This window comes from Dipodomys ordii, unplaced genomic scaffold (genome assembly GCF_000151885.1).
Source record: "Dipodomys ordii isolate 6190 unplaced genomic scaffold, Dord_2.0 Scaffold134, whole genome shotgun sequence".
Taxonomy (NCBI): Eukaryota; Metazoa; Chordata; class Mammalia; order Rodentia; family Heteromyidae; genus Dipodomys; species Dipodomys ordii.
In genome coordinates, this window is record NW_012267350.1 from 4,995,902 (window position 1) to 5,008,664 (window position 12,763).

The window sequence follows — 12,763 nt, forward strand, 5'->3', positions numbered from 1 at the left end:
AGTTTTTCCCTTCCATTCCTACCCACAAGTTTTACAGTTCATTTTCAACATAGTGTCTAGTGAGTACCACTGCTACATTTGTTCAGCCTTTGTTCCAGTCCCACCTTTTTGACCCTTCTATGCACAAGCAGTATTCAAGCCTGCAGTGAGATTCTTACCAGCTTGGGCAAGCCTTCCCAAAAAAAGCCTCTCATCCAACTTCCTCAGGCCTTCGGCAAAAGGGTGGACCTCTCACCCTCGCACTGGCCCTGTTGACTGAGACCTGAAGACTGGCACCTGGAGGTCAATCTGCTCACTAATGTTTGCAACTCCTACTCTAAAGGATCCCATTATTTTCAAGGCTAAAATTTCAAAGACAGGCTCAAAAAGAACACCACACAACCACAAGTGTTAAAGCACTTACTTTCTTTCTCTCCTTCCTCTTATATTAAAGTTGACTTGAACCACAAAGAGAACGGTGCCTGAAAGGATTTTCTGTGTTGAACAGCAGAGAGCGTGCGATCTAGGAGTGGACTCTCAGAAGAGCAGTTGTGGCTCCCCAGGGTTTGTCCAGTTAGTATAACAGTGTTAGAAGCTTGGAATTACTGTTTAAATCCAGCTTGGAATTACTGTTTAAATCCATCTACCAAAATGATGTAAACACAAAAGAGTTCTTCTCTGATATATAGCTATCTTTATCACCACCAGCACCCATTAGCAATATTTTTTAGTAATATTTATTTTTGTAGAAAGATTCTGAGGTGATTACAACATCAGAAGTCTTGCTCTTAGGTTCATTTCTTTCCAAATTGAGTTATTCAGTAATTCTTGACACTGAGGTACCTAGAAACTATTCATTGCTTTTCCAACCTAGTATTTAATAAAAACTAGGCAGTTGGTATCTCCTGCACAATAATTTTAGACTAATGTTTGTCATCCTAAGATAGGGTTTTAATATCATGACATTATTTGGGGTGTCATTCAAAGAAAGCACAATTTGCCAGGTGCCAGTGGCTCACACCTGTAATCCTAACTACTCAGGAGGCTGAGATCTGAGGATCACAGTTTGAAGCCAGCCTGGGCAGGAAAGTCTGTGAGACACTTATCTCTAATAAACAACTTGAAAGCCAGAAATGAAGCTGTGGCTCAAGTGGTAGAGTGCAAAAGAAGCTCAGGGATGGTGCCCAGGCCCTGAATTCAAGCCCCAGAACCAGCACCAGAAGAGAAGGAGGGGGAAGAAGAGAGAGACAGGAAGGAGAGAGAGAGAAGGGAGGGAGGGAAGGAAGGAAAGAAAGAAGGAAAGAGAAAAAGAAAAGTTTACAGAAATTAATGGCAAGTCACCCCTTCTAATATGTGAACTATCAAACTGCAAAAAATCTTTCATACTTCTATGAAATCATGCAAGCATGGCACCTTTATAGTTCTATAGTCAAAGGAAATGGTTGTCAGACTGTGTAACTGTTGATGTAAATATCTCTGTGTTACTGTGCTGGTGTTCTGTGTTAATGAACCTTGTGTCTTATTTCAGAGAGATTCCCCCTCCACTTCCAGACAGTCCCCTGCTAATGGTCATAGCAGCACTAACAATTCTGTTTCGGTAAGAACTCTAGCTCCACACAGCAAAGTGTGACAATTTTGTTGGTGCTCACCTGCCATGAGTGTTCTAGTTACGTGTGTTCAGTGGAAATACTGTCTTCTGCAGATATACAAGGCTACTGCAGCTACAATGCAGTTTACTCCTGGGGGGGGGGGCGGAATCTTTTCCAACTTGCCCTTTTCCTTAAAAAGCCCTTTGGTTAGTTTACATCTGAAGAAGTGTAGTTCAAGACTGCTGTGGTCACTCTAAAACAATCACTGTGCCACCCCACCAGTATGGATGACTTTTGGTAAAAAAAAAAAAAAAAACAACTACACAAAGGATATATATGGAAATTTGTTTAAATTTCTAAATTGTTTTTCATTCAAACACAAATTAAGAAATGTAAGGATTTTGCAGAGTAGCCATTTGGGTGTTCTTGGGCTTTGTGGTTTTCCATTCAGAAGGATATCAGCACCATGTTTTAGTTTCCGCTATCTAAGTTTACGAATTGGTGTGCCCTCTGTTATTGTGGTACGTGCACATATTTTTGTGAACTATAAGCCTTGCCTGAATATGAAAAGCAAAAGGAACTGGCTTCCAACTGCACTTAAGCCACGCTGGTATCACATCTTTAACACAAAGTACTTCCTATTGGACTGGCACTTGGAAATTTTCCAGTGTTTCAGAACGATCCATTTTGGAATATTATTTATGCAAACAGAAGCACTTACAGGTGCAGGTTTGCAGCCTGTGGGATAACCAAATCTTCCCTAAGTTGCTCATACTTCTGTGTATCATCCAGTTGCAATAATGGAGAGTTCTAAGAATATGGCAGGATTGCTTTTGTTTTTCCTGCTTTTTCATTTGTCCTATAAAAATATATATCTACGTTTTCTGCCAAAGAAAATTGAAAATAATTTAGAGATCATCTCAAATGGAATAATATTCTAAGTATATCAGTAAGAGAAATTTTGTAAAATTGTCCGCAACTTTATTTCCAAAGGACATAGGCTACCAAAGGAATGGATTTATAATAGTAAACATATAATACTTTTTAAATGATTATTTTAATTCTATATAGCCATTGAACTTTCCAAAATCTACCTGATTAGAGTGACTAAGTTGAAAAGGGCGGCAGCTCTTTTTAGTTCTAGGGGTATTTTTGTTTTTTGGTTTTGGGTTTTTTGTAATAGGCTATTTCACCCGCAGTGGCTTTTGTGTTGAAGATGCTGAGTTGTTTCTTAAGAACACATTTTCTCTCTGCTTCAACTTACCTGCTTTCTTCAGCTTGCTGCTAAATGGCCTGGGTTTGATTTTTTTTTGATAACTCAACCTTTCTGAGAAATGGAATAATGTATATGATCTCTTTACAACTTAAATCTAGCTCATTTTTAACCATATTGTAACAGAACACACAAATTACCTTGTACTCTTGACAAGTAAATGAAAATTTTTCTCCTGGGTTGGCTTTATTCTACAGGACTTGCCATCAACTACCCAACCAAAAGGACGACAGGTGAATAGATATCCTCTATAGAAACTTCTCTAAACTGAGCTGCTAATAGCCAATCCTTTATTAACCCTTTCCATCCCATAATGTCTGCATTTTGGACCATAACATTTAAGCGTTGAGAGCTTGTACCATTTCATTTTAACAACATTACACATGACTAATTCTCTATAAAGACATATTCCTCACATCATTGTAGCTCTGACAGTTATTGTAATTTCAACCTGACAATTTTATACTGATGATGGTCAAGAATTCAACCTTTGAGTGTCTTATGGGACTGCCTGGGGGGAGGATCACAAAATTCCTAGGATTCTAAAAATAAGTAAAGTGTACATACATGCTAATGGACATTTTTAAAGCAATTTTCTAAAGTTGAAAGATTTCTCCTAAATTTGTATTTGCATCTGTATGTGTAAAAGCTATTTATAATGAAAACCAAGAAAAGTAACATAAATATCCTGGTTTTTCATCCTGATATGCCTATACTACTTCAAATATGAAACAGTAAGTGCTGTCTAACTTTCAAATGTCAGCACTGTTAAAAGTATGAATTTTGGGTGTCAATGCACCTAAAATTTAATTGTATGGGCTGCATTGCAAACATTTGAAACAGAAAAACCATACAATGGTTCCAAAGCCTTCAGGTTGGTTTTACAGTGACTTAAAACATTAATATTCAACCTTAATTTTAAGAGATAGCATTTCTATAAAAGAGTTTTTTGAAAAGACTTGTTTAAAAAAGAATCTGATTTTAAGTTAAGAACTGCATAACTTAGCACTTAATAGGATTTTCCCGTATGTCAGACAACCCTGGATATATGAAACCCTATTTTCAAGCATTAAAATCCAACCATTCACAAAACGTTAGCATATTACACCCCCTTATATGTTCATCTGTTTCCTAAGTAAAATCATGTATCATTAAACTCAGAGCTGGGAACTATGCATGTCTGAAAGCTCTGTGTTAATTTCAGATGTCACACGGGCAAAACAAGAGTTCAAATTTGTTCTTACTCTCTCAGAAGAGAACACAAATCTAATGCCTAAATATTTTTGAAGAAATAAACCTATTTTTTACACTTTTTAAATTGTTTGGGATATATATATATATATATATATATATATATATATGTATGTATACAGTTATTGGCAGTGTGTAGACATACCACTTGTTATCATGTAAGCATTTTACAGCAAGATACCAACCCAGAGTTCTTGCTAGTGCTACATCATGTACTGCTTTTCCATTAAAATATGTTGTGACTGGCTGGGCACCATTGGCTCACACCTATTCAGGAGACTGAGCTCTGAGAATCAAATTTGGAGCCAGCCCAGGCAGGAAAGTCCATGAGACTCTTTTTAACCACAAAAAAGCATGAAGTAGAGTTGTAGTCCAATCGTTAAAATGCTAAGCTTGAGCAAAAAAAGCTCAGGCATAACACCTAGCCCTGAGTTCTAGCCCCAGAACTGGTACACACACAAAAAAAATCTGACTTCTAATCATTATGGCTGCCATGCTGTCATGACCATAATATCATCACAACCCATACAGTTTTTAAAAATGATAAGTACCTTACTCTCTAAATACAGAACTGTTACACTGAAAGCAGAAATTAAAGCTGGGCACCAGTGGCTCATGCCTGTAATCCTAGTTATTCAGGAGGCTGAGATCTGAGGATCACGGTTCAAAGCCAGCCCAGGCAAGAAAGTCCATGAGATTCTTATCTCCAATAAACTACTCAGAAAAAGCCAGCAGTGGCACTGTGGCTCAAAGTGGTAGAGAGCGAGGCTTGAGCACAAAAAGGTTCAGGGACAGAGAGTCCTTGCCCAGAGTTTGAGCCCAGAACTAGAAAAAAGGAGAAAGCAGAAATTGTCTTTGTTTTTATTAAACAAGCATTTTAAGTGGTCCTCCCAAGAAAAGACAGCAAAGTTTTGAAGCTGTACCCATCAAAAGTAGTGAATTGTTTCTAGCAGTAGTTTTTTGTGTTGTATTTCCATGCATTGTTTTGGCTTTCACCATCCTTTGTCCTGTTTGTATTGTGTTTGTGTTGTTATGACATTAGAGCTTGTTGTATTCCATCACATCACTATGGCCTCCTTTCTTACAAACTCCTGTTTTATAGATCTATGTAAGAGCACAATTTGAATATGATCCAGCCAAGGATGACCTCATCCCCTGCAAAGAAGCTGGCATTCGATTCAGAGTTGGTGACATCATCCAGATTATTAGTAAGGATGATCATAATTGGTGGCAGGGTAAACTGGAAAACTCCAAAAATGGAACTGCAGGTCTTATTCCTTCTCCTGAACTTCAGGAATGGTATGTTTTTGTGGCTTTTGGATTTTCAACTTCCTATTCTATCCTATTACAAACTCTGTTTGATAGAGTCTTTGCTTTGCTAGCCAAACAAAATTTAGTTCAGTCATCCCAAATTTCTACATCATCAGCAAGTAGTAGGATGCTAGTTAGATCTGCATTTCATTAGTAAGGGAAGGAAGGTTTGGCAAGAGGTTTAGTGACTAGTCTTAGTTCACATGGGCAGAACCATCCATTCCTATAAGCTGTTGTAATCCTTTTAGAACTGTGTTTTCTTCTAAGTGCATCCTCTCTTTGCCATGTCATATACTTTTATGCCTATCCTACCTCACCACCAGCAAAAGTAAAGCCAAATGCCTTGGTTCAATGATGCACAGGAGATTTAAATAGAAAACATGACCAATGAGAGGGAAGTTAGTCAGAAGCTTTAGTGTTTGCCTTACAAATTCTTTTTAAAAATGTCTATCTTTTCCCCAGGCACCGGTGGCTCACGTCTGTAATCTTAGCTACTCAGTAGGCTGAGGATCACGGTTCAAAGACAGTCCAAACAGGAAAGAATCTGGGAGAGTCCTATCTCCAATTAACTACTAGAAAACTGGAATTGGTGCTGTAGCTCAAGTGGTAGAGAGCTAGCCTTGAGCAAAAGTGCTCAGGGACAGCGCCCAGGCCCAGAGTTCAAGCCCCATAACTGACAAAGAAAATAAAAATAAAGGGCTGAGAAGGTGGCTCAGTGGTAGAGCGCTTGCCTTGCATGCTTGAGGCCCTGGGTTCGATTCCTCAGCACCACATAAGCAAAAAGAAAAAAGCCTGAAGTGGTGCTGTGGCTCAAGTGGTAGAGCACTAGCCTTGAGCTGAAGAGCTGAGGGATAGCGCCCAGGTCCAGAGTTCAGGCCCCACTACTGGACCCAAAAAAAAAAGAAAAGAAAAATAAAAATGTCTTTTCTGAAGCTGGGCACTGGTGGCTCGCACCTGTAATCCTAGCTGAGAGATAAGGATCCATTTCAAAACCAGTTCAGGCAGGAAAGTCCGTGAGACTCTTATCTCCAATTAACTACTAAAAAGAAGTGAAGCTGTGACTCAATTGTTCAGTGATAGACTTGAGTAAAAAAGCTCAGGGAAAGCACCCAGGCCCTGAGTTCAAGTCCCAGGACTAGCAAAAACAAGTCTTGGGTGAAGGGGTAGCTCAAAGATTAGTGCTTGGCTGACATTTATGAGGCCCTGGGCTCTGTTCCCAGAAAGAGAAAGAAAGAAGGAGAGATGAATGGAGGGAAGAAGAGATTAAGATGACCTCTTCCAGCCAGGCAGGTGGCTTACAGGCTATAATCCTAGCTACTCAGGAGGCTGAGATCTGAGGATCACAGTTCAAAGCCAGCCCAGGCAGGAACGTCCAGGAGACTCTTATCTCAAATAAACCACTTAGAAAACTGGAAGTGGGTTAGTGGCTCAAGTGGTAGAGCACTTGCCTTGAGCTGAAGAGCTCAGGGACAGTGCCCAAGCCCAGAATTCAAGCCCAGGCCAGAATTCAAGCCCCATGACTGACAAAAAAAGATGACCTATTCTGTTAGAAAGTTTAAGCTCTGAAAGTAGGGTAAAGTCAGACAGAAAGACTGAGAATAGCTCAAGTGGTAGTACAAGGCCCCAAGTTCAAACCCAATAATAATAACAGCTACAAAATCAGGGGAGGAGACTGGAATGTGGTTCAAGTCCTAAATTCAAAACCCTCAAAGATTGAGCCAAGAAAAATTAAGTCAGACCAGCTTTTCAGACTCTTTAACTATATGTGGTCTTAACTTTGGCCAATATCTACCAGAAATTAGTGCAAAAGAGATGACTTAATGTCTGAGGTTTGTTTCATGTACCAAAAACCTGCCAAGTAGCATTTTGCCATTATCCCTACTTACCCCCACAAAAAATACTTGACCTAGCTAAAAGGGACCAAAGATACTGTGTCTATAGACATTGAAAATTGTTTTTTCACCCATTTTCCACACTAATTACAAGCTTCTCAGTTCATGATTTTCACTTGATCACCTGTTTCAGTTATCCCATGTTTCTCATAAATATTCTTAAATTTAGAATGTTGGAATATGTCATTTTATACATGAGAAAGCAAGGGCCCAAGCAAAGAGGCAGCAGCCTGCCATCTGGCGTTATCATTCAGTGGGAAAGCAATTTCTAAGTCATTTTGATGATGGTGCTGTTATATTCTGGCTGATATTTACTTTTTACAAAATGTCCCCTTGAATTTTGCAACATATTTGGAGCATTTATGTAAAGTAATCATGTAGATTCCACTCTTCTTTTTCCCTAGTCAGATCATCTGTATAAATCATGGTCCATCAATATGTAGAACTCCAGAGGGATTCTGAGAAATGGCAATGAGGGACAAAAAACAAACACACAATTGGATTACTTTTTTCTGGACTAAATAGTCCTAATGGTGCAGTTGGTTATTTGGATCAGTCTTCCTGCAGAAAAAGTACATACATACGTACATACATACATACATACATACATACATACATACATACATACATACATACAAACATACATACATACAACAGTTTGCTTGCCTGGTGGCATTAGCTCGCACCTACAATTCTAGCTACTCAGAAAGCTGAGATATGAGGATTGCAGTTCAGTTGCAGGAAGATTACTGAGATTCTTATCTCCAATTAACTACTAAAAAGCTAGAAATGTTTGGGGGGTGGGGAAGGGGGAAGCGAGGGTAGGGGTTAGAGGGGGGAGATGGGAAGGGGAAACAAAGGCGGAGGCAACAATGCTTGATAAGAAATGTACTCATTATCTTGCCCATGTAATTATAACCCCTCTATACGGTATTTTCACAATTAAAAAAAAAAGCTGGAAATGGTGCTGTGGCTCAGTGGTATAGCCCTAGCCTATAGCTCAAAAAGCTCAGGGACAGTACCTGAGTTTAAGTACTTGTAACAGGTCCTGAAAACAAAAAAAAAATGGCATTCTCCTACACTGTTGGTAGTAGTGTAAATCCATACAACCTCACTGGAAAATAACTTGATCTTTATAATAGTATTGCATGGCATTTTGATAGTGACTTTGAGTTCACCTTTTATCTACCTCATTCAGAGTTAGATATATGTCTAATTAGATGATTTTGCTCAATCCACAAGCAAATCATCACTATCCTGAAAGACAAGTGTTCACGTAGGATAAAACTAAGAAAACATTCTTTTAGCATCTTACTTATGTTGTCAGCTAGATACTGTAATCAAATAGAACAAGATTATAATTTTCTGATTGTGGTTATAACAAATTTAATTAAATACTTTTTCTTAGAATAGAATTGCCATAATAGCAGTAGTTCTATTAATAAACACATACAGCACGTATGGCAATGTATAAGGGACATTTACATTCTCTTCTAATCCTTGACAACAATCTGTGTCTAGATTGTATGCCTCAAGAATGTTCTGGCAAAGAACTGGGAATGCAAGTCAAGTGCTTGCCTACCAAGTGTAAGGTCCTGAGTTCAATCCCCAATGTGGCAAAACATAAAAATAAAAATAGAGTTTCAAGAATGTTCTGGCTAAGATCATAGACTCTGATACAGACCTTCCTCCTTTCTCTGTTCACTAGCTCTGTTATTTCAGGCAAATTTCTGAACCCCTCCATCTTTGAATTCCTTCATTTATAAAATGGTGGCGTACTTCCATGAGTCATTAGATTAAGTGAATTGATATATGGAAAATTACTAGAACAGTGCCTAACACTTGTGCTCAATAGCACCTAATAAGTGACATAGTGAGTATGCACTACTCACTTGTCTTGATGGACAGTCCCAGGATCCTTTGTGGTTATGCTTCTAACACTCACATCAGTCAGGGAGTGCTAAAGGAAAACAGTGCCATGTTCACATAAGCCTGTGTTGTGAAAACATCACTAGGAAATTATCGTGAAAACCAAAAGACAACTTTATGTGATTTGAAAGTTTATGATGAGTATGTTTTGCTGTTACATATAAACCCCTCGAATGAATAACTTTTTCTCCTTTGTCAACATAAAACTGTGCATTAACTTTGGTATTTTTCCCCTTCTTTGTCGCATTAACTTTGGTATTTTTTCCCCTTCTTTGTCTACTAGGCGAGTAGCTTGCATTGCTATGGAGAAGACCAAACAAGAGCAGCAGGCCAGCTGTACTTGGTTTGGCAAGAAAAAGAAGCAATACAAAGATAAATATTTGGCAAAGCACAATGCAGGTAGGGAAAATTATGTCTGTTTATGAGGCTGGGTTAAACATTTCTAAACCTTAGGTAGCTGTATAAAACATTTTGTCTTCTGAGTTCTCCATCCAAAACATTCTGGCCTATGAGATATTTCATCAGTCACAAAACCTTTAAGAAGAAAATGGGAAAAATTAAAAACAAAGTAGAGACCTTCAACTAATATATTTACCAGCTATGCATTTTATTGACAAGATATTTGACAGAGCTATAAGTCAACTGATAGGATAAAAATGGTATTTGAAAATAGTAATAAAAGGAACCCAACATGCTAAGTCCTCCTCTGAAAAATAAGAGTTTGGGCATATCCTGAGTTCCCAGTATTCTTAGCTCCCTAGCTGGGATTGGATCCTGGCTTCTCCCAGACTTTTGGACATAAACCCATGATAAATCTCTCAGGGCAAAGGTGCACAGAAAAGTAGGCTGCAGATGGTTCCATGGTTGGTTTGAAAGGGCACTGATGACATGACTCCTAACTTGGTTTAAATGGTTTCTATAACTAGTCGTCTTCCCTTAAGCTCCTAGAAGACCAATGACATTATCTTGGCCTCCTCACCATAGTATGTTTCTGTATATGGAATCTTGCATTCAACTTTAGCCTCAATGGTTACTTGTTTTGTTATAAACTGATATAAGCTGGACACTAGTGGTTCATGCCTACAATCCTAGCTACTCAGGAGTCTGAGATATGGGGATCATGGTTCAAAGCCAGCCCAGGCAGGAAAGTCCCCATGAAACTCTTATTTCCAGTGAATCACCAAAAAAGCTGAAAGTGGTGCTGTGGCTCAAGAGATAGAGTGCTGGCCATGAGCAAAATTGCTCAGGGACAGCACCTTGAGTTCAAGCCCCAGTACTGGCACACAAAAAAGAAGAAAACTGAAATGAGCTAGGCACCAGTGGCTCACAATTATAATCCTAGCTACTCAGGAGGCTAAGATCTCATGATCACAATTAGGAGCCAGCCTGGTCAGGAAAGCCTTTGAGACTCTTATCTCCAAAACTAGCCAAAAAATCCAGGAATGGAGCTGTGGCTCAAGTGGTAGATTGCTAGCCTTGAGCACAAAAGTTTAGGGACACTTCCAGACCCTAAGTTCAAGCCCCAGGACCGGCACTAAAAATAATCTGAAATGAATACCAAGAGAGGATGATCTGTGATTGCAATAGAACTCCCAGAACACTCATAGGAAGGAGCTTAAGCTAAAAGAAAATAAATGGTATGATATACTGACTTTCAATAACTAAATACTAAATACTAAAGTATGACTCCTTTTATAAGGAACTTTACTGAGCAATTAAAAATCCTGGCATTAGATTCATTCCCAAGATTTCAGAAATAACTCCAAAATTAAACATGTTGCCCAAAAAAATCAAGTGAATTCAGTCATCCATACCTAGTTCCACAGTATGCTGCTTCTGACATATGAACTGCTTCTTTCTCTGTGGAATGCTGCAACATGCTTTAACAGTCACAAGGAAAAACAATTTAGGAACTCTGAATTCCTGCTTCTCCATCAGTAAGGAAGCATTTTTGAAGTGGTGTCTAGTGAGGAATGAATATGAATATCCACATGGAAAGTTTTCCCTTCCCATTAACTACATGGTACCACACTTTTATTGCTAGTGAAATGTATCATTTGTTTTTGATTATATACCACTACAGAGCACTAGTTCCTAATAGCTTTCTGTTTTATAAACTAAACACAACCAAGCAATTAATAAGTTGTAAGTATGATTTGAAAAGCTACACTGTAGGATCAGCAGAACCCAACATGCCAGTATCTAGTACTCTTACATCTATCAGCTTCAAAGAGTCTAACACAACCAAACAGGCTTATGAGATGTATTAATATTACCTAAATAGGAGACATTTATCTATCTGCTGGGGATGGGGGTAGCTCCATGGTAGAATACTCGTCAAGCATGTAAGGCCCTTGGTTCATGTGTGAGACACTACCAAAAAAAATATTTATTTCAAGTTGTAAATTTTTACAGTGTTAAATGATATATACATATAGCTGATATTAAAATTAGTTTTGACCAAACTTGGATAGAGCAAGAGAAGGAATGACATTGTCCAAAAAGAAATGTACTCTTTGCCAGGTGCTGATGGCTAACGCCTATAATCCTAGATACTCAGGAGGCTGAGATCTGAAGATTGCAGTTTGAAGCCAGCCTGGGCAGAAAAGTCCATGAAACTCTTGATTTCCAATAAACTAGAAAAAGTCCAGAAGTTGCCCCAGGACCAACCAAAAAAAGAAAGAAAGAAAAGAAATGTATTCTTTTTTTTTTGGGGGGGGGGTCCGGTTATGGGGCCTGAAACTCTGGGCCTGGGCGCTGTCCCTCAGCTCTTCAGCTCAAGGCTAGCGCTCTACCACTTGAGCCACAGCGCCACTTCTGGCTTTTTTCTTTTTGCTTATATGGTGCTGAGGAATTGAACCCAGGGCCTCAGGCATGCAAGGCAAGCGCTCTACCACTGAGCCACCTTCCCAGCCCCAAGAAATGTATTCTTTACCTGACTTAAGTAACTGTAACCCCTCTCTATATCACCTTTAAAATAACAAAAAGGGGAAAAAATAATAAAAAATAAAAATTAGTTTAGACCCTAAAAGGCAAAGAAATGGCTGGGAACCACTGTAAATCTATCATTCATTTTATGCTTTAGTAATGGAAGGCATGGAAAGTTGAGGATTCAATTAGCCAGTGTTCTTTGATTTGGCGTTGAGGAAAATTAAGCAAGTTGATTGGAAAACTAGACTCTAAATGCTGACAAAGACTCAGTTGAATCATTCGTTTTAAGAGTTTTGCCAGTGCCAGGCTGGGAAGGTGGTAGTGGTAGAGTGCTTGCCTAGCATGCATGAAGCCATGGGTTCAGTTCCTCAGTACCATATTCACAGAAAAAGCCAGAAGTGGCACTGTGGCTCAGGTGCTAGCTTTGAGCAAAAGAAGCTCAGGGACAGTGCCCAGGCCCTGAGTTTAAGCCTCAGGACTGGCAAAAAAAAAACACATTTTGCCAGTGCCAAGCGTGGTAATACATTCCTGTAATCCCAGCTCCCTGGGGAGAGTCAGAGACTCTGGAACCTGGACTACAAATCTGCAACCAATCTGGCAGTTAGTGA

The 12,763-nt window shown here is 39.0% G+C and overlaps 1 protein-coding gene across 4 annotated transcripts in view; it reads left to right on the forward strand.

The window, feature by feature from the left end:
• Cask (calcium/calmodulin-dependent serine protein kinase (MAGUK family)) overlaps positions 1-12,763 on the forward strand; it is a 343,930-nt gene that overhangs the window by 305,930 nt on the left and 25,237 nt on the right. The window contains exons 18-21 of one of the 4 annotated variants that reach the window (XM_013030852.1): positions 1,508-1,576; positions 3,039-3,074; positions 5,195-5,391; positions 9,508-9,623. In XM_013030852.1, the coding sequence (XP_012886306.1) occupies positions 1,508-1,576; positions 3,039-3,074; positions 5,195-5,391; positions 9,508-9,623 (418 nt within the window). The remainder of the gene's footprint in view (positions 1-1,507; positions 1,577-3,038; positions 3,075-5,194; positions 5,392-9,507; positions 9,624-12,763) is intronic. The other 3 variants (XM_013030854.1, XM_013030853.1, XM_013030855.1) reach the window with 3 other exon arrangements.